We start from the raw sequence: 20,833 nt of genomic DNA on the forward strand, positions 1-20,833 counted from the left end.
TGCCCAGAGATGGAAACATTCCTTTCAGGAGACAGGAAAAGTCTAGGACAGCTTGTAAGGGCTGGATTCCTCTGTCTTTACAGGTGTTTTGCTGTCCTGTGCCCTGTTGGCACTCAGGTGGGTTTGGGGGCTCGCTGAGCTCAGGCTCTGCCTGGGTGGTTCTGTACAGAGCAGCGTGTTTGGGGGCTGCTGGTCCTTCTCCCTTCAAAGGAGAACCAGCTGGGGGAGAAAGGGCTGGACAGAGTGTGGACGTGTGAAGGACGTACTCCCTGAATGTGGATTCAGTGAGTTTTGAACACAGGATTCTGTTTGGGGCAGAAGCAGCCATGCTGGTGGTACCTCAGCTGTCAGATCCTCCCCCAGTTCCTCTGTCCTGCTGCTGGTGGTCATCAGCAGCTGGACCCCCATTTGCACCCCTGCCAAGGGGCTGGAGGGACCCTGGGCATGCTCTGCCCCACAGCTGTGCACCAGAGCCCCCTGTGCTGGGGAGCTTGCCTTGCAGAAGGATCCTGGACCCCCCTCTCTGGGGCCGCCCCGCACTGGGCGCTGTGCCCAGAACTCCGTGTTCTGGTACGAGGTTTAACCACAGGATTGTGCTTCCTCTTGAACTTCTGCAGAAGTACTTCAGTAGGGCCAGTCCTGGTGGGTTGTGGTGGGTTCCTGGGAAAGCTCCTGGGGGCCAGAACCAGCCAGGGACAGGTGAACTCACTGCCCCACTCAGCTCAGTCCCACAGGCACCAAAGGCCCCGGCTGCCCTCGTGTCAGGGTGAGCACCCTGTGCTCTCCTCCTTGCCTTCCACTGCCATCAACCTCTTGCCAGCACTGGAGTACCCCACTGCCAGCAGGGAAGCTAAAGGCAACTTTTAAATCAACTTTTTATTATTGCAAGAACGACAATTAAACAGGCTGGTGCTTCCTCCCACCCAAGCCTCTGTGGAGTCGTGCTCTTGGCACACCAACAGCTGTGCCCACCTGCACATGAGTGGTACAAACCCTGGGCAGCAGCACAACAGGGCACCCAGGGGCTCCAGCAGTGAAGGGAGAGTTCAGTTTCCATTGTAGTTCTTTGGGATTGGGAATTCTGCAGCCTCAGAGGTCAGAAGTAGCTTTGGTCCCATCCATGCTCCATGGCATGGCACAGCTGTGGCACTCGCTGTGCCACATCCCTGCAGCCAAGAGCGCTGGAGAAGGGGTAGGATGAGTCGGTCTTTGAGGCGCCTTCCAACACAAACTCTTGTAGGGTCCTGTGCTCTACCAGGCCACGGCCTTGCATCCACTGTGAGGATGTCCTGTCCTCTCCCTGCCACCACCCTGCTCTGCCCATGGGAATTGCCTCCCCCCCTCCTGGTGACGAGAAACAGTGATTTTACAGCAATACTGATGCACACAAGCCCTCCACACCAAAGCCAAAGCCTGACTCTGTGAGGTTTATTGCAGGGTTTATTAGGCAGAGCTTTCTCCCAGCGATCAGTCACAGGAAAGGACAGCTTGGGCTTTTAATTCCCTCTGAATGTGGACAGGGACGGTTGCCCAGCAAGCGGCCCAGCCCGGCGGGAGCCTCTGGTCACTCGGTGTCGGCGTCGCTGTCGGGGCCCAGCATGGCCGGGGGCTGCACACGCAGGGAGTCGTAGTTGGGCGGGGGCGTGCCGGGCTCGGGGGGCAGCGCCTCGGCCCCGGGCACGGCGCCCACGGCCTCGTGCTGGAAGCCCAGGTTGGTGTGAGCCTCCACCAGCTCCGACACCGTCGGGGGCGCGTCCGGGAACCGCGCCCGCGCCCGCCTCTGCTTCAGGCCCTTGCACCAGCTGATCACGTTGATGATGGTGATCCACAGCGAGTCGATGATGATCTCCCCAAACTCAATGAGGCACAGCACCGAGCCCCCCATCCAGAACCCAAACTGGCCTCCCAGGCTCGACAGCAGCCAAACGATCTGTGGGAGGAGAGCAGAGTGGGCTGAGGAAGTGGAGCCCCCCAGATGTGCCCACCCCATCCATCCCCCGTGTGCCAGTGCTGATGTGGGTGACACCCCTGCACCTGGGACCTCCAGCAGGTGCTGCCCTGCAGGGCTGGGACAGGGACACAGGTGCAGTGGGGGAAGGAATTGAGGGCTCTGAGCCACCAGGCAGAGGTGGCTTCATCCACTTCATTGCAGCAGGAGTGCCAAAAAGCAGCCTCAAGGGATGTGACAGACTGTCCCCAGGGCACTGAGCCCTGCCCATCCCTCCTGGCTGCCTCCTGTGCCTGCCCTGCCAGAGGGCTGGGATGGGCACTCACCGTGGTGGCAGCTGACTCCGAGATGGTGCGGTAGTTGTACTCCTGGAAGTAAATGTTCAGCTTGATGATCCCATTCCTGTAAAGAACAGAGCCCACCTCAGGGAGGAGCTGGCTGTCAACGTCCTGCACCTCTGCTCCAGCCCGACGTGGGACGGAGAGACACCGAGACATCAGTATGAAGTGACAAATGTGACACTGGAACTGTCCTTAAGGCTGACTTTACTTTTCTGCATGTTTGAGTTTGACTGACCCAGTCTGCAGCTCTGGAGAGCAGAGGACATGCACGAAGTGCCTTTTGGATCTGCTTTTGTGTCCCAGGTGAACAGGCTGCAAGCCTCGTCCTCCTGCGCGCTCGCGCCGCGTGCGCTGGCCCGGCGCCAGGGCTCGTGTCAGGCTGCTGTTAACAGGCTCAGCACAGAAGATAAAGTGCTTGTTCCTTTCACTCACCTGTCCAGAGTCACATTTGTTGACATATCCCTTTCATAAGACAGAATATGGAAAATCCAGTCCTAGGAAAACAAGATCTGTTCAGAAAGAGCAGAGGCAGCCCGCGCTCCCGAGGGGCACGAGCGCTGCGGTGCCCCGTGCCAGGCAGCCCTGGCCCCGTGGGCACGAGCAGGGGACGCTGGACCTGAGCAGGGCAGCTCTGCCCCAGCAGGGTGCTCTGTGCTCCTGCCCTGGCCTGTGTGGCACAGGGTGTGGAAGGTGGTCTCAGCCTTGGGCTGACAGTGGGACAGAGCCCCAGCAGGGAGGAGCCGCCCTGGGGGTCCCTCCTGCCTCATCCTGCTGGTCTGCAGAGCTGCTTTGACCTGGGCAGCAGCTCTGACAACAGCCAGCTCCACGTGCCTGGGAACAGGGCCCCAGTGTGTGCTGAAGGCCAGAATCAGGGTTACCTCGGAGGCTTCTGAGGGCCAGTCCGCCATGGAGATGGTCATTTTGTACTGCGTGTCACTGGAGCAAAGAGGGAGAGCGTTAGTGTGGAGACCTCCCCTCCTCTGAAGCCTCTGGAACTTCAGTTCTCACACAGCAAACCAGCCCTGCAGGGTTTGCTGCCCTTTTAGGAAAGTCAGGAGTGATGGGAGTCAACGTGAAGGATCCCTCTGCCTCCACAGCAGCCAGGTCAGGCTCAGGTACTCACTTGCATGTTTCTTTACAGGAGTCAATGCAGATCTGACGCTGTTTTATGCTGGATCTCAGCAAGGAATAGCAATATGCTGTTTGGTGAAAACAAAATTGAAGTATCTGTTTAGGTGAAGACCCAGTTACTGAGTTATATCAGTTTCATTTATGAAAATAAACATTAGGTGTGACCATTCTGCACAGATTTGCCATCTTCCCTTTCAACTTTCCTTTCCTTGAGAAACTTGGGCAAAACACTCAGTTTACTAATAAATTAAAAATAAACTGTCTGTTTCTGAAGACAGTTCTTATAGAACCAGCTTGCCCAGAGTTGGTATTTTTGGCACAGCCCTGGCCTCTGCCAGCACAGAGCCATGCTACCCCATGGAAGCACCAGACCCTTCATTGCCCCGGCCAGGGAACCCAAAATTTTTGGGTGTAGAGGCCTGGAGCGATAGCTGTGTCCTCTCTCTTTGTGCCCAAGGGCTCCCCAGCCCACAGCCAGACCAAAGGTGGCCCCTTCTCCCCAGCAGAGCAGCATGCAGGGACAGCAGCAGACCCCGGCCCCAGAAAGCCCCAGCAGCTCTTACCCCAGCCTGGGTTATCCCCGTTATTGCAGTAATTCACCCCTTCAGGCAAGGGGAACATGTAGTGCCCACAGCCACAGATCTCCACCATATGGTTCTGGAAGCAGGAGCGCAGGCAGGCCTGGGGAGGGAAGAGGGGAGCTCAGAGCTGGGCTGAGCCCCGGGGAGCTGCGGGATGGCAGCAGCTCAGAGAGCCCCTCAGCCCCAGGAATGCCCCCTCTCGCCCTGAACAGGGGATCTGGGCTGCAGGCAGACAGGGAAGGAGGTGCAGAGCAAGTGGGGCTGCCAGAGCTGTCCCTGCCCAGAACCTCTGCCAGCCCTGCTGGGCACTGAGCTCTGAAATCCACTCAGGGAGCTGCCACGGGTGAGACCTGGTGGGAAATGCAGGAGCTCCCACTCACACATTAAACTGCTCGTTTCTCAATTATTTTAGGGCTTCACAGAAGTAATATTCAAGCTTCCAAAAGGGAATGCAAATGTTCTCTTCCACCACAGACGTGGATGTGCTCTCCAGGCTTTACACAACACTGACAACGGGCTGGTTTTACACTTTAAGGCCAGGAATTTCCAATTCTTTCAACATAAAGAGCAGACTCATGAATGATCTCTGTGCAGGTGCTGCTCCTCTGGGAGCATTGTGGCTGCAGCTCCAGCTGCAGCACTGCCATTAGCTCAGTGAGGCGTGAAGCTCATCACCCGAGACTGGCGTGGGATTCTGCACAGCAATGGCAGAGCCTGTGAGGAGATAATTAAATTTAACAGTTGTGGGTAGGACAAGCAGAGAATTTCTGTGTGATAGGAAAGGTCCACAGAGTGCAGAGCAGTCAGGGAGAGACGGAGAGCCTGGTTTTGCTGAGAGGGCTCTGAAGTGGCGCTACGTGGCACAGAACTCCGTCAGCGCTTGCACTCGTAGGGAATAATGCAATCCTCCCAAGTGTTTGCTTAAACCTTATACAAGCATCTTCAAAAGCTGGGTAAAGTGGTCCAGTTGTTATTATATTATATAAAGGTAGAAATAGAAAACCACTGCCAGCCCAAAGCCCTCCTGATCTCCGGGTGCATCCGTGAGTCACCCCAAAAGGTTTGGGTGTTCCCCTTATTATTGCATGGAACCGTCAAGAGCTGCTTCTGTCTCCAGCACAGCCTGTTACAAATTAACCTTACTGTTGGCACTCTAATTTTCTACAGATGCAAGGTTTACTGACACTCAACTTTCTCATCCAATTTTCAGAGTGATGAAGAAGCTAAGGGCTGTTTCCCTTCCTGCACAAACCAGCTGCATTTTCAGGGTGAAAAATTACTTGATTCCCCCAAAGAGAAAAAAGTGAAAGATCACAGGAGTGTTCAGAGGGAGATTCTCTCCTTTGCACTCATCTCCTGTCAGGGGTAAATATCACTTGTGTACACAAAACACGAGCTCCTGAGGAGTGTGGCTTTGACATTGTCTCAGCACAAGTTTCCCAGAGCCTCAGTGACCGTTCCTACAGAACCATGTGGGGCTTACATCAGATATTAGGAAAAAGTTTTCCTGGAAAGGAAAAGCCTTTGAACAGGCTACCCAGGGCAGTGAAGTCACCATCCCTGGAAGTGTTCAAAAGCCATGTGATGTGGCACCTGAGGACATGGTCTGTCCATGGTGGTGCTGTGTTGACACTTGGATTTTATGATCTTGAAAGATTTTATGATTGTTATGATTCCCCAGTGCCCTGCAGGATAGGCAAAGATTCAACTGCTTTGCTGATTTTCCTAGAGTGTTGTTTGATGGGAAAGGCTGTTTTACCTGGATGGAGTAGGAGGTGTTGTACTGGCTGTAGAGGTTTTTGACGGGGACGTCGGAGCCGTTCATGGTGCAGTCGCTGTAGGGATAACCCATCCGCTCCAGCTCATCCTGGAAAGAAACCCCAACAGCACACTGTGGTTTTCCCTTCTCCACAGGTCCCTGTGCCCACCTTCCAGAGGCTCTGTAACTCTGTGCTCCCCACCGGCTTTGCTAAAAATGAAGGAGTCGGCGGTGGCAGAGCCGGGGAGGCTGCAGCCCCTTCCCTGGGCGGATCTGGGCAGGCCAGGCTGTTCAGGGGCTGGCAAAGCACCTCCTGACATGCTGGAGAGAGAGACAGCCCTGACCCGAGCCCAGCATTCCGGCCTCAGTAAAGCACTTTGCCAGGACAGTTACATAAACCCCTCTACAAAGCGCTCCAGCCCCTGACAGGTGTGCACCCTGTCTCCTTTGGTTTGAGCCAGTTCAGCCAAGATGCAAAGCAAACTTGGTTTTGGGCCCATCAGATAACATTATTCTCAGACAATCTGCTCCCGAGGAATGCCACACATACCACCAGCACTCCGATGGAGGTTTCTGTCCCAGCCATGGCGTAGATGCCCTGGTCCTTGAGGAAGGGGAAGCTCTTCTGTTGATGCAGCATGAGCCTGGCCCCAGCAGCAGAGGACAGGTAGGGAATGTAGTCCTGCTGGCTGATGTCCAGAATCAGCTTCAGCCCTGGGACACCAGACAAAACACTCACAGCAGGAATTGTATTGGAAGGTGAGGCTCGGGGAAAGAAGGGATTCTATTTTCTTCTCCCTGTTCCTTGGGAAGAGCCAGGGTCTGGCTGCCATGGCAGCCTGATCTGGGCAGGAACACTTATGGAGGTGAATGCCCAGAATGGCAATAGCTGGGAACTATTCCAGTCAGGTGTTCCCTCAGATATTTCAAATATCCAGAGGATGCCTTTCTGCTACATGTCTGTAGTCACTTTTCTTCCGTGTGGCACATTTTCCTTTTGGGGCTCGTTCCCTTCTGGAAAGCCTCTGTTCCCTGTTGCAGTGCCCATGACAGAGGAATCATAAGTCTGTCCTGAGTGACAGAAATGGGCACCAGGAGACAGAGCCCTCACGTTGCCCCTCCAGCCCCTCTCCACCGCAGAGCGCTCCCTTACCGAACTCGGCCCCGGGGTTGGAAGAATTCAGAGCCTCTTCATCCATGCCCCAGTTAAAGATGTAGCAGTTACCATGGTCTGGGTGGTAGATTTGAGTGAAATTCCTGGAGGAATCATGCACAGAAAACTGTGACTCTCGGCAGGACTAAGGGGGGTGACATCAAGCAGAAGGTGGGCGCAGCTCAGCAGCCGTGCTGGGGTTCACCTGCACTGCCTCATCTGCTGAAATCCTGCACAGGGACTACAGCTGACAGCACCTCAATCCATCTGGTTTTGAAAAAAAGGCAAGGCAGGGGGCAGGTGTCTGCTGGGATGGAGAGGAACACTTGCTCAGTCTGAGCTCTGCCTACAGGTCTGGGCTGCATTACAGCTCGTGCTCTGCCGGCAGCTCTTGGTCACCCTTGCTGCAGAAGAGACAGGGCTCCCCACAGCCTGGGGTGCTGCTGTGTGCTCCCCTCCTTGGGACTCATAGGAAACAAAGCTGGCTAAAATGCATTTCCCAGAGCCTTGTGCACAAGGGAGGGGGGCTGTAAGTGGGGGGCATGCTGCTGGCTCAGCACCTGGTTATCACTGCATACCCTGGGCACTGCTCCGCATGAGCAAACAGCCCATCCAAAACTCTAACTCAGCCAGCACTGCTCCAAAAGAACAAATTTCAGGGTGACACCCAGGAAACCTCTGGGAAGTGTTGTTAGAGCTGAGAATCAGCAACAATCTCATTAGTAGCTGATCTATACCTTAAAAAGAGAAACGGATCCGCGTGCTGTTCGTTCCTGCAGGGACAGAAAGGAGCAGAAGGGAGCTCGTGTGCACCTACTTGTAGTTACAGGGTTCAGCCCCGTAGAGACAGGCCAGGATCATGTCCTCTGCCTGGTAGCCCATCCTGATCCTGTCGTGCAGAGGGACCTTGGAGAGGATGGAGGTGGACTGCAGGACGTACCACTCGGTCACCGCCTGCGCCGCGCTGCTGAAGTTCCTGTACGTGCAGTTGTCAGAGCCCTGGTGGCTGCACTGGGGACACAGAGCAGGCAGCCTGAGCCCCTGGGGACAGGGCCGTGGTGAGACCCCCTCCCCGTGTGCTCGCCAGGATGCCAGCCCTGCCTGCAGCTCCAGGGACTGAGAGCTTCAGCCTGACGGGGCCACAGGCGGCTGTCACACTCAGCTGCCTGTCGCTCTGAGCTGCCTGTCACACTCAGCTGGATGTCAGACTCAGCTGCTTGTCACATTCAGCTGGCTGACACACCCAGCTGGCTGTCACACTCAACTGGCTGTCACACTCAGCTGCCTGTCGCTCTGAGCTGCCTGTCACACTCAGCTGGATGTCAGACTCAGCTGCTTGTCACATTCAGCTGGCTGACACACCCAGCTGGCTGTCACACTCAACTGGCTGTCACACTCAGCTGCCTGTCACTCTGAGCTGCCTGTCAATACAGGGTCCTTCCCCAGGGACATTTCCCTGCAGGGCAGGTTATACATCATCCCCAGGGTGACCCCACAAGTTAACAGAAAATGTCAATTTTGGAGCAATTGTTCAAGGCTGGAGTTTCCCCAGCCTCTGAGGTCTGCCCAGGCTGGGTCCTTGGAGCCCCCATGGGAGCAGGGGTGAGGGGTTCCAGGGCCACCTTGTGCCTCTGCACTGCAGAATGCAGCAGCAAAGGGATGGGGCAGCAGCCACGGGCTCTCCCTGGCATTTTGGGTGCCTGACCCAAGGAAGGGGTGAAGGTGTCTGGGGGCCTGCAGGGACCAGCCCTGCCCTGGCTCTGTCCTGGGCTCAGCCTGCAGCAGGGCTGGGTCTGGGCACAGGCAGTCCCCAGACCTGGCACAGCCAGACCAGAGCCCCAGAGCAGTGTTTCCTCCCCAGGGAGGAGGCACAGATCTCCCTGCTGCATCCTTGCCAAGGCACCCGTGCCCCATCTCTGCCCGCTGCCACTGAGGGACCCCTCTCACCAGCTTCACTGCCAGCTTGTACTTCTTCTCTTCCAACGTGGTGTTGGCCAGGGGAGATGCAGCAGTGGTTTGGTTCCCATCAATGGTTTCATTGTCCAGGGTTTCGTTGCCCCCAGAGAGCTGGTAGCCCCCAGCAGCATCGCTGCTCACACTGGTTCTGTTGTCCACGGCAGTTTCGTGTCCCACAGCAGTCTGGTTGGTCTCAAAGATGTCCAGGATGATGGGATTGTCTTTGTCGTGCTCGTCGATGAGGACCAGGGGGATCTGGTTCCAGAGCTCCAGGTCGAGTGGTGGGGACACGTCCTCGCTGCTGTTGCCTGGCGTGGGCTGCAGGATCCTCTCCAGCGCCGCCTCGATGAGCCTGTCCAGCTCCTTCAGCAGGGGCTTCACCTCCGAGTACCTGCGGGACAGGCAGTGCCACCAGCAGTGCCACGGTGCCACCTGCCACCCTGCTGGCCTGCACCTGCCTGGGAGCTGAGTGCTGCCCAAATTTACTGCAGGACAGCGGGAGCTGCATGCAGAGCACGGCTGTCCCAGCAGGCTGGGCAGAAGGGCAGTGCCAGGATAAACGGGGAGTGCTGCGGGGCTGAACACACCACTGCTGGGCCACATTGGTTCTAGTTCAGTAATTCACTACAGTTTACACAAAACATCTCTAGCAAACTGAGGAAAAACTAGCCCTAAGCAATTCTTGTGTTGGCTGACAGCGTCTTGCCTTGGGCTACACTATTGCAGGGATTTAAAACAACTACAAATTTAAAGCAGCTCTAATGAAAATCAGTGATTCCTTTGAAATCACAGTTCAGTTCTGCCTCTGTGGTTCCTGGCAGACAGGACTGTGGAACCAGCTCTCAGTGACTGGAGCATGAGCAAGGAGAAGAATGGTCACAGCGAGGAAGGGGAAGGAAAGAAACTGTGCGGAAAGATGGAAAGGCTGATTCTGGCTGGGAAAAGTGAGCTGAATTTGGTTCTTTTATGAGCTGAGGAAAGCTTGCAGGGAGGTAAAAACCTGCATTAGATTGACTGATATAGTGCAGAAACTGTGTTAGGAAGAAACTCTCTCCCATGAGGGTGGGCAGGCCCTGGCACAGGTGCCCAGAGCAGCTGGGGCTGCCCCTGGATCCCTGGCAGTGCCCAAGGCCAGGCTGGACAGGGCTTGGAGCAGCCTGGGACAGTGGAAGGTGTCCCTGCCATGGCAGGGGGTGAAATGAGATGAACTTGAAGGTCCCTTCCCGACCCAAACTGTTCTGGGATTCTATGAAGCCCAGGAGAACTTGCAGGCAGATGAACCCTCCTCTGGCCCTGAGCCATTCATCTCCATATTGTTCTTTATTTGTTTTTAGGGCCACCTGGTGACTCCACTGATGCTCCTGACGTGATGTCTCAGACAGGAACGGGCCCTCAGTACCTCACACTGGCAATGTTTCTGAGGGGTTAGGGCACACACGGGGAAACTGGGAGAAGAAAAACTTACTTGAAGGGGTTGGCGTTGCAGATGGTGACTGCGGGGAACTTCATGGTCTTGAAGCCAATGGAGAGAGTCGAGGTGACGTTGTAGGAGAGGTAGGTGTTGATGAGGATCCCCCACTGCCAGAACACCAGGGATGCAAAGAGCAGCGTTAGGAAGAACCAGATTAATTTCTTCTTTGGCCCCTCCTTGATGATGCGCTTGGGGCCGTGGGTGTTGGTGTTGTCGCAGTACCAGACCAGCAGCTCCTTGTAGGTGTAGCCAGGGCCCTTCTGCAGGCGGTGCAGCGCCCGCACCAGGTACTTCTTCAGGTTCATGCTGCTGCCTGCCAGCAGGAGAAAAGACATCAAACCAGCTGCGAGGAGGAGCAGGGGCTGTGCCGTGCCAGGCGCCGCTGTACGGGCAGCACGGAGCGGGACGGCCGCCTCCATGAGCCAGGAGAAACTCAGATTCCTGCAGGGCCATGCCACGGCAGCAGCATGGCACCGGCCTCCCGGGAGGACGCAGGAGAGCTCCGGCACCGGCGGTTCCGAAGGTGGTGGATGCCTTTGTCACATTTCGGGTTCCTGCTGCCCCACGGAGCTGCGTGACCGGCGGGACGCGGCCGTGCCCGGTGACTCCCGAGCGTGGCCAGGGCCCAGCTGCTGCTCGGGGAGCGGGAATGCTGTGTGCACACTGACACAGCTGGAATGCTGCCCCGGCCTCGGCCAACACTAGATGGACCAAGCAGTACACGCAGGAGCTGGCTTGGGCAGAGCTCAGGCTCACAGCGTTCAGGGGTCAACCTCTCTGTTCTCTCTCAATTCTGAGAGAATTTTTCTTTAAAGTAAGAAGTATTAGAGAGCATCCAGCTTTCAGAGGGACAGAGGAAGAGGAGCTGGAAGCAGCAGCACCTTTCCCAGGAGCAGGAATGCTGTCCAGGGCTGCTGCCCACTGGAGGAGGGACACCAGATTGGTTTTTTCTACCAAATTCCTTTGTCTGTCAGATATTATCAGTATGGCCCCCCCACTCCTCCCTGCTCTGGTGAGGGATGCTGCATACTTGGCATTCATTTTGTGAGTAAATAGAACATTTTGTGCTGCTATTTTCAGGTTAGAATCTGTGTTACTAAATCTCAATATCCCGAGGCAGGATTTCAAAAAGAACCTGAGGCAGCCACTCAGAACATTTGTCAGATTTAAGCTGCAGGAGAGCAGAGTTAAAGATTAATGCTGGGAATAGGCCCCGTCCTGGGAGGAAGAGTGCCGGAATAATGCAGCAATAGTTCACCAAGGAGCAGCACTCGGCAGGGCAGGAATGAGAGTGACACAGCAGTACTGCAGGTGAGCAAAGAAGGCAGCAAAGGTGTGCACGGGCCCTGGGGAGTGAAAGGAGGTGGGTTCTTCATACTTTTCAAAAATAAAAAAGGTGGTACTGATTCCTGTATTGCTGTATTCCTGGCAGATCTGCAAGTTCTCCTGGGTAGCACACAGAGAGTTTGATAACAATATAAACCCAACAGATTTTGAAGTCTCACTCCATGACACAAAGAGAGGTGATGGTTTTCACTGCATGCCTGTCACCTGTGATGTTAGATGTAGGTGATCCTCTGTGGGAGAGGACTTTGGGAAGAACAAACCCCAGCTGCTTCCTCTAGGATCAGAGGGCAGGCTCTACTCCTATAGAAAAAGATTTTGTTCTCCAAAGAACTCGTGTGCTGGGACTTGGACCCCCGTGCTCCCAGCATCACACCTCATCCTTCATGACCCTGTGCCACTGAGGTTCCTCCTGCCGTTCCTGGGGGGTTTGCTCAGGGAGGGAGCCCACCTCGCACCAGAGCCTGGCTGGGTTTTGGGCAGCAGAGAGGGAGCAGTGACCTCGGCTCTGCTGAACTGCCAGGCTGTGGGGGACACGAGCCACGGGGGCAGTCCTGCCCCAGCCCCCGGTGACAGCAAGGTCAGCCCTGGCTGTGCAGACCCCAGTCCTCAGAGCTCCTTTAAACCCAGGAGCCCAGCGAGGCAGACGAGGAAATATTTCCCGCCTTTTAAGAAATCCAGTAAAAGATTTAGATGGGATTGCAGTTTCCAGCCCCTGCCTGGTGCGGGGCAGGATCCTGCCTGGCTGGTGCTGGCCAGCTGCGTGCCCTCGGCTGTCCCTGCTGTCACCAACCACTGGCTCCTGCCACAGGGAGACCCCACTTGTGTGCCCATCTCTGTGGGTCACCCATCAACCTGCCAGTGCTGGGAGAAATTATTCCTCTTCATATGGGATGAAAGAAATAAATGGCAAGAAGCAAAAGCTGCGTTTGAATATGCCTGGATGACTTTTTTGGGATGTATATTGTCATTTCAGCAGTTTTCTTCTCACCATTATTTCCAGTGTTTCCAAAGAGGCTCCTTGCTGGCTGACAGTGGAAGCTGCCCCGGGTGAGCCCCCAGGCCCTGTCACATATGGTCCTCCCTGGCTCAGAGCTCAGAGCTCAGCCCAGAGCTGCTCGGGGCAGGGCCAGTGCCAGGTTTGGTGCCAGCCTGGAGTGGGTCCTGCTCTGCCCCACGAGCAGGCTGCACCTGAGCAGAGAGGTGGTAAATGAGGGCTGCAAGCACCCACTCTCCCTCTGTGTATTGACAACTGTTCCCTTCCCACGGCCCCTCCGGAGGGAGGAAGAGGAGCAGGGATGGAGCAGGAGCTGAGCAGGGCTGGGGGCACAGAGGTGCCACCCCCTCGACAGACACACAGCCCTGAACCCTTGCAGGTGGCTCTGGGGAGCCAGCACTGCTTTCCATCCCTGCTCCGGGCTGCTCTGGTCACAGCAGGGTGATCTGAGCTGGCTGTGTGGGGCTCACCCCAGGGCTGAGAGACCCCGAGTGTGACCACAGGGTGCCACGGCCCCCTCCTGGCAGCACGTGCATCCCTGTGATGACCAAAGCCATCCTAAGAGAAACCTGCTCCCGGTTCCATGGGGTTTCTCTGGGCTGTGGACGTGTCCTCCCTGTCTCCAGCAGCTGAGTCCAGCCCTGCCTCATCCCAGCATCACCCTGGCTGAAACTCCTCCACCTCACAGTGACATCAGACTCCCACATTACGAAATTATCCTGTTGACTCTATTGAATCTCCTCTGGGGTTTTCCTAGGGCAATTGCCACTTGAAGGAAATAAAGTCATGAGCAAAACTTGCCCCGCTCCTGGAAGCTCCAGGGTCAGATGTGGGCTGCAAAACCACGCTGACACTACCGGCCGATGACACTGTGATTGCTCAGCACTTTCTCTCCTGGGACACACCAGTCACTCCTCTCTGATGACCAGCTGCTCATCTGCCATCTCCCCTGAAGCCTGAGGGAAAAGCCTAGTTTTCCTAAATGAGACATCTACACTCTCTCGTGGTATTTTTGCAAATTAGAGGAATTTCTTTTATTACCTCACGGAGTTTACAGGTCGGCAGTTTGAAAAGTGGAGCAGGCACGTGTCAGTGAGCAATGAGAGCCTGTCTCAAGGTGGGGTCAGGGCTCCCAGCAGATGCTCTGTGCTCTGGTGCTGTGCAGGGACAGTGGCCAGGGCACACGGTGCCAGCTCCAACGCCCGCGGCTCCAGCCCACGCAGGCGCCTCCGGGTCTCCAGCCCAAGGGGCAGGCGGGCAGCACTCAGGAGTATTTACAGTCTGGGAGCTCAGATAGCGCCGGCCTGACTCTGTGCCCTGTGCCAGGCACTCTGCTCCCGCTCCCCTGCCTAACCCTGAGCTCCCCTCTGCTCTGCAGCCAGGCTGGCACAGCTGGGGCTGGACAGAAGGCTCCAGGGAGAGCTCAAAGCTCTTCCAGGGCCTCAGGGGGCTCCAGGAGAGCTGGAGAGGGACTGGGGACAAGGCATGGAGCGACAAGGGGAGCAAGGGAGAATAGCTTCCCACTGCCAGAGGGCAGGGATGGATGGGATACTGGAAAGAAATCCTTCCCCGGGAGGGTGGGAGGCCCTGGCACAGAGTTCCCAGGGCTTGGAGCAGCCTGGGGTAGTGGAAGGTGTCCCTGCCCAGAGCAGGGGGTGAAATGAGGTGGACTTGAAAGTCCCTTCCAACTCAAAGCAATCCAAGACCCGCGGTTCCCATGATGTCCCTCTCTCTCTCACAGGACAATCAGAAGCCCTGCTCCTCATGTGCCAGGAAGGTCACATTGCTGAGTTCACTTTGCTGCTTGGGCAAGGAGGGAAGGGAATCCCGGACAGCAAGAGGAGCAAACCCCCAACAGCAGCAACTGCATCCCCCGGGATGCTGCGAGCACACCCTGCCTCCCTGGGAGCACCTTCCTGGGGGAGATGGCACATTCCCAACGCCTAACCAAACACTCAGCTACTCCACCAAGACGCGGTTTGCTCCCATTCTCTTTTATCAGGGAGATTAAAGGAAACCCCTGTGTAAATAAAGGTTAAATCCGAATCACCACCCCTTGCTGCACGCCGGGTACACCCCAAATCCCTGCCCAGCACGAAAACCTGCCCCGCTGCTGCAAAAGCAGGCGGAGATCGGGTGAGCTCAGGCGCGTAGCACAGTAAAAGACACACGACCGGTCCCGTCGAGCCGGTCCCTTCGGCCCCAGACGCTGCCCGGGGATGCCCGAGGGCGCCGGGAGATGCCGAGGCATCCCTGGGCAGCGCCCGGGGCCGAGCGGACCGGCCGGCACCCACCCCGCAGCCCCGCACGCGCTCCCGGCCCCCCGGCCCGGCCCCGTACCTGCCGCCCGCGCGGCTCCCGCCCCGAACCGCCCCGGCGGCCGGCCGGGCCCGCCCTCCGCCGCCGGCACCGCTCCCGGCTTGGTCCCGGTTCCCTGGAGTATCGCTTCGCTTTCCTCCGAGCGCGGCTCTGCCGCTGCTGCTCCCGCCGGGTCGGTAACGCGGCCGGGGATCGGGGGCACGGACCCCGCGGAACCCAGAATTGGTTGGGAAGGGGCCTTAGGAACATAGAATCCCGGCATGGCTTGGGTTGGAAGGGACCTCAAAGCCCACCCAGTGCCACCCTGCCGTGGCAGGGACACCTTCCCCTGCCCCATGGTGCCCCAAGCCCTGTCCAGCCTGGCCTGGGCACTGCCAGGGATCCAGGGGCAGCCACAGCTGCTCTGGGCACCTGTGCCAGGCTTCCCCAGCCTCCCAAGGAAGGATTTCTTTCCAATATCCCATCTAACCCTGCCCTCTGGCACGGGGAAGCCGTTCCCCCTTGTCCCCCTTGTCACCTCACTGCTTTACTTTCCCTGGTGCCAGGCTTTTGACGTGGGTGAAATAAGTGAGGTGCATTAGTGATTTGAAACAGTTTTATAAGCTGTTTTAGAAAGATCCTAGAATCTTTTTTCTGTCTTAAAATAAGAATAAATCCTATAACCTTGGCAAAGGCTGCCTGGGACAGTAGTGGAATCACCAGCCCTGGAGAGATTTAAAAGCCATGTGGATGTGGCACTTGGGGACAAGGGTTAATGGTGGCCTTGGCAGCGCTGGGGAAATGGTTGGACTGGATGATCTTGGGGGGCTTTTCCAACCTGAATGGTTCTTTGGTTCTATGTTAATTTATTTTTTTCCATAAAAAGCCTCCCTTCACTGCTGTTTGCTCCCCTGCCTGCTGCTGGGCACACTCCTGGCAGGAGTTTGAACACCCCTGTCAAGTGTGGACTAGACAAGATACTGATTTGCAAACAGAAGGGGCAGAGCTCTTCCTCAGTGGCACCAAAGGACTGAGCTGGACCTTGACCATCTCTTTCCAGGAGAAATGAGCACTGTTTCTATAAAAATGACAGAATGAACTAAACGTGGAAGCAGCTTTTCTGTTTGCTTCAGGGCTGGGAGGAAGCAGCTCAGATGGCCCCTCTCTGTCGGTGATTTTCACGGTGATTAGCATGTGCTTTGTGATTTCAGGACTTAATCTCCCTGACTCCTGTTGATCCCATAATTAATCCCTCAGGGGGGCTGGAGAGACATGCCCCCCATTTTCTGTGTTCTCCTAGCCCAGGGCCATCCCCTGTTTGCTGTACAAACATATTTGGGGGTAAAATCCTGAGCATCTCGAGCGAAGTGGGAGACGTCAGCTCCTCACAACAGAACAGTGAACATGGACAAACCTCCTTGGAACCATAAATCACTGCTGAGGGCAGAGCATTGTGCAGGGCAGTGATTGCCTCTTGCTAGGAGAGCTAATGGCAGATTCTTGTTCAATCAGGACTTGGTCAGACTTTCCCAAATGTCCCCGTGTTCTGTTATTTGGGAACAAAAGGGATTTTTATTTTTAACCGGCATGAGTGTACCTCATGCCATTATGTCAGGAGTGGAATGCAGGATTGTGTTTGAGAAGTATCTCCAAGGGAAGCTGGAATGAACAGGTTGGATGGACCAGGACCTGCCGGGTTCCTCTGTCCTGCCACAGTAATTGCCCTGCTGTGGCCACTGCTTTCCCAGAGAACAATGTCTGTTCCACCCTGGCAGCTCCAGCACTGGAAATAGAGCGGCTGGCATTTGTTCCAGGGCTCGGAACATCAGTGCCCAGCCAGCAAAGACAAACGACCTTCAGCTGCCTTGACTTTCCATCATCTCTCAATTGTTTGTGAGGAAGTTTATTTCATAAGCAAAAACCTCCTGCTCAAAATACAGCTGAGACGCCACAGGAAGGTCCCCTGCATCCCAGGCATTGTTTCCTCAGAGGTGTGCTGTGCTGGCATGATGCACTGCTGACAGCAGCTAAATACAGCTGGGACACCAGATCCACGGGGAAAATCAGCCCTGAAAGTGACTCCATCTGCCCGATCCGCCACGTTTCAAAAATATCAACTGCTCCTAAATTTGTGTGATGGAAAGAAAACGTTTTGGTGGTGGCGGTGGCTGGTACAAAGGCAGCTGGAATTTTGCTGGATGCTGTTAGGTCTGGATGTACAGATGAAGAAGAGCAGAGGTGCTTGTTCCTATCAGTTCCTACCTGTCCCCATTGGTCCCTGTCACCATCACCCACCCAACGCTGGTGCAGGCATTGTGGCCCCGCACAGAGAGCCTGCTCCTTCTCCTTCTCCTTCTCCTTCTCCTTCTCCTTCTCCTTCTCCTTCTCCTTCTCCTTCTCCTTCTCCTTCCCCAGTCCCTGTCCCTGCCCAGTCCCTGTCCCTGTCCCTGTCCCTGTCCCTGTCCCTGTCCCTGTCCCTGTCCCTGCCCAGTCCCTGCCCAGTCCCTGTCCCTGCCGAGGGAGCCGTGCATCCGGCACAGGCTCACCCAGCGCAGTAATTGTCAGGTTCATCGTGTGCACTTCCAGAGACATGCTGTCAGTAAATGAAATCGAGTCATTTAGTTGTGACCAGTAAAACCCCATGAAGCGACAGCGAGCATCTCACAACCACCCTGTGCCGGAGCCGCTGTGTAAAACCTGTTAACTGGGCTGTGTTTGCGTTACAAAGATCAGGCAGTAAAACCCAGACTGGTTTTGTTTTACAAGCCGTGCAGAGGGAGGGAGGGAAGGGGCCCCGCGGCTCCATGGCCTGGCACGGCTGCTGGCCCGGTGGCCACAGCTCGGGCTGCTCGGTGCCAGGGCCGGGCGCTGGGCTGTGGCACCAGCGCGGCTCTGCCAGCCGAGCTGCGGCTGCAGGGAGGGAGGGAGGGATGGGGCAGACTCCTCTGGGCCCGGCTGGCTCAGCCTCAGCACGGTGACACGGTGACACGGGCACCGAGCCCCGCTTGCCCTGCGGATGACGCTGGGCAGGTTCAGCGCAGCCCTGATGATTTGTCGCTGGTGGGGTTTCCCCTGGCCAGCTCTGTAACTAATTGTGACAGAGAATTAATTGCACTCGTCTGCCTTTTCCGCTGTACAAATTTACTGGAAAAAAATATCCCTCCTGCTGTGAGTGCAGCATCCTGGGATGTGGCAGCTCAGGTGGAGCCCAGTCCTCTGGATGCCCCCAGGCTGCCCTGGTACAGCCGGGAGTGCCAGCATGGCTCCAGCAGGATGCAGCAATGTAAAAGTGCCCTGGGCTGGTGCTTTATGGTCCCCTCCCATGTCCTGGGGCAAATGTGAACTATTTTGTGACTGATGACATTTTATAGCAAGATCAGAGCTGATTTATAGCAAGACCAGGAGTGATTACCCCTGTGTACCCAGGGGAACAGCTTGTACCGTTCAGGATTAATTATGTAAACTTGGGTGAGAAGGTCTTAAAACCCAGAAGGACGACACTGGAGTGAGAGGCGTTGTGACAACAGGGTGATTCACCCCGGCTGGAGCCGGCTGCCACCTCCGCTGTGTTCTGGGTGATCACATCCCGCCAGCACGGCCTGTGCCCTGCTGCAGGTGAATAAATATAGGGAACACTTATTTTTAATCCCTAGAAACACATTTGGACAAAGCACATGAGTGGAAGAGAGATGTGACCCCGTGTCCCACACCCCACACCAGCGCTGGATGGGGCCCGGCTGGCTCGGTTGCTCAGGGCTTTGCAGGTTCGGGTTGGGTTTTTGTCACTCGTCCCCTCTCCTGTACTTTGTATCTCACAGCTTTCAGAACACTGCTGATGGCAGGGCTGCTGGGGTCACAGTGCCACCACGGTCCTGGGGGGCTGGCAGGGCTGGCAGCCATATGCCCAGCAGGGAGGGGGGCTCAGGTCCTGACAGGTTCAGCTCTCACCCGGCTCCTTCTGCAGGGAAACTGAGGTAGATGCGTAACTCTGGGAGGGACAAGGCAGTGCAAGAGTGTTACAGGAAGGTGCTGAGGCTTGGGTGAAGATTCCAGAGGACAGAGGCAGGAACAGTCTGTCCCCAGCCCTGGGGCCAGGTGTGTTTCCCTGTTTACACCCCGGGCTGTGTTACAGCCAGGCCAGGGAGCAGGCATGGCTGCAGGTCAGCATCCCGGGCCCATGGCTGCCCTGGGGCTGCAGGGACAAGGACAGGGGGACTGGAGAGCCTCAGCCCTCCACCACCACTGTCCCCAGGGCCTCCACTGCCAAGCCACTTGCCCAGGGTCAGGTCCCCGGAGCCCACACTGCTCTGGAGAGGGGTGGCCTCAGCCGGGCCGGGTGCAGGCCGCGTGCAGGCAGAGTGGCACAGCAGGCTCGGTCAGAGGCTTGGATGGCAATGGCCGAGCTGGCCCGAGGTTTCTGTTCCCCCTCCTGCCTTGGGCACTGCTCTCTCTCAGTCTCACTCAGGATGAGCCGTGCCCAGTGCCATGTGTGCCAGGGGGTGTGGGCAGCTGGCGAGGGCACGTCCCGGCCCGTCCTGCTCCGGGGAGATGGCGGCATGGGGATTAGTGTGGGGCCTGTGGTGGCATGTCACTGTGGGGGAACTGCTGCACCCCGGGTCACACTCTGACTCACGCTGCCTGGAACTGCTTCGGTGCCACCATGGCTGCCCTGCCAGCCTGGCCTTGGCTGGGATGCTCCGGCTGCTGGAAATGCTTCTGAAGAGCCAAGCACAGGCGAGGCCGGTGGGGATGGCTCAGGCCATCTCTCCGTGTGGGAACTGCTTGGGGCTGCCCAGCTGCAGGGCTGGCTCACCCTGCCCTGGAGGTGAAGGGGTAAAACAGCCATCCACACTGTCCTGCCCCGTTTGGCCTCCCCAGGGCTGGCCTCGAGCACAAGAGGCTTGGAGCCTGGATGGATTTTCCATTTCCATAGGCATGTGCTGGAGATGCCTTTCCCCAGCCCAGCCCCATTTACATTAATGAGGCATTTAACTCCCAAACCTGTTTGTGGACCACTGGATGTCACCCAGATGTCACCACTCTGGAAGGGACCTGGGCAGTTTTTAACCCTGTCGGTGCTGCCTGGCTGCATCTGCTGGGAGCAGCTTTGGGCAGCTGCCCCTTCCTTCCACTCTGAGGGAGGCTGGGGTCACCCCTCCAGGCTCACACCCCCACATGGGCAGGTTCCTGCCATCCAGAAGATCTCTGTGCCGCTGGGTGTTCCTCCTCCTCAGCCACTATCCCCCCACAGCTCCTCCATCACCTCTGGCTTTCTCCCCCCGGCAGTGGCTGCCGGAGCTGTGGAGGAGCAGAGCGAGGTTCTCCTGCTGTGCCTCCTCTCCTCTCCTCAAGGGCCGGTCCCGGGGTGCCAGCAGCCTTTCCCGTGAGTCACCAGCACCTGCTGCCGCAGGTTTGTTTCAACACCTCTCCCCAGCCTGTGCCATGCTGCCTGCGCCTTGGCTGTGTTTTCGGGCACTGCAGCTGCTCCCCGCAGAGCTGAACTGTGGGTCTGTGAGTCTGGGGTCACTGTCATCCCTGCCCAGAGCTGGGCACTGTGCCCCCAGCTGTACCCCAGGGACGGGAGGCAAGCGGGGCTGTTGTGAGTGAGGGGTGCCTGCTCTGGAGCCCCGAGCGGGGCTGGCTGGGCTCCCAGTGCCTGCCACAGGTCCCCGGGAGCACTGTCCCCATGGCAGGAGACCGAGCTTCCCACCTGGGCCTGGAGCCAGCGCAGAGCAGCAGGGGATGGTGCTGAGCCCTGGGTTTTACAGCCTGTTGTTCCCGTAAACGCCGAGCTGAGTTCCTCAGACACTTTGGGTTTACAATGTTTAGCGTGTGCCAGTCCTCATTCTCTGAC

At 56.9% G+C, this 20,833-nt stretch overlaps 1 protein-coding gene across 1 annotated transcript; it reads right to left on the reverse strand.

Annotated features, from left to right (window-relative positions):
• Positions 1 to 1,564: 1,564 nt before the first annotated feature.
• Positions 1,565 to 10,645, reverse strand: SCNN1B (sodium channel epithelial 1 subunit beta). The gene is made up of 12 exons (XM_041401761.1): positions 10,335 to 10,645; positions 8,861 to 9,260; positions 7,731 to 7,924; positions 6,914 to 7,017; positions 6,311 to 6,474; positions 5,761 to 5,868; positions 3,984 to 4,101; positions 3,413 to 3,488; positions 3,168 to 3,225; positions 2,722 to 2,783; positions 2,275 to 2,350; positions 1,565 to 1,930 (listed from the first exon to the last, which is right to left on the reverse strand). Exons 1-12 carry the CDS (start codon positions 10,643 to 10,645, stop codon positions 1,565 to 1,567), a joined length of 2,037 nt encoding a protein of 678 aa, XP_041257695.1.
• Positions 10,646 to 20,833: the final 10,188 nt, after the last annotated feature.

Source organism: Onychostruthus taczanowskii, unplaced genomic scaffold, assembly GCF_017590055.1.
Source record: "Onychostruthus taczanowskii isolate IOZ18803 unplaced genomic scaffold, ASM1759005v1 scaffold19, whole genome shotgun sequence".
In the NCBI taxonomy this organism is placed as follows: domain Eukaryota; kingdom Metazoa; phylum Chordata; class Aves; order Passeriformes; family Passeridae; genus Onychostruthus; species Onychostruthus taczanowskii.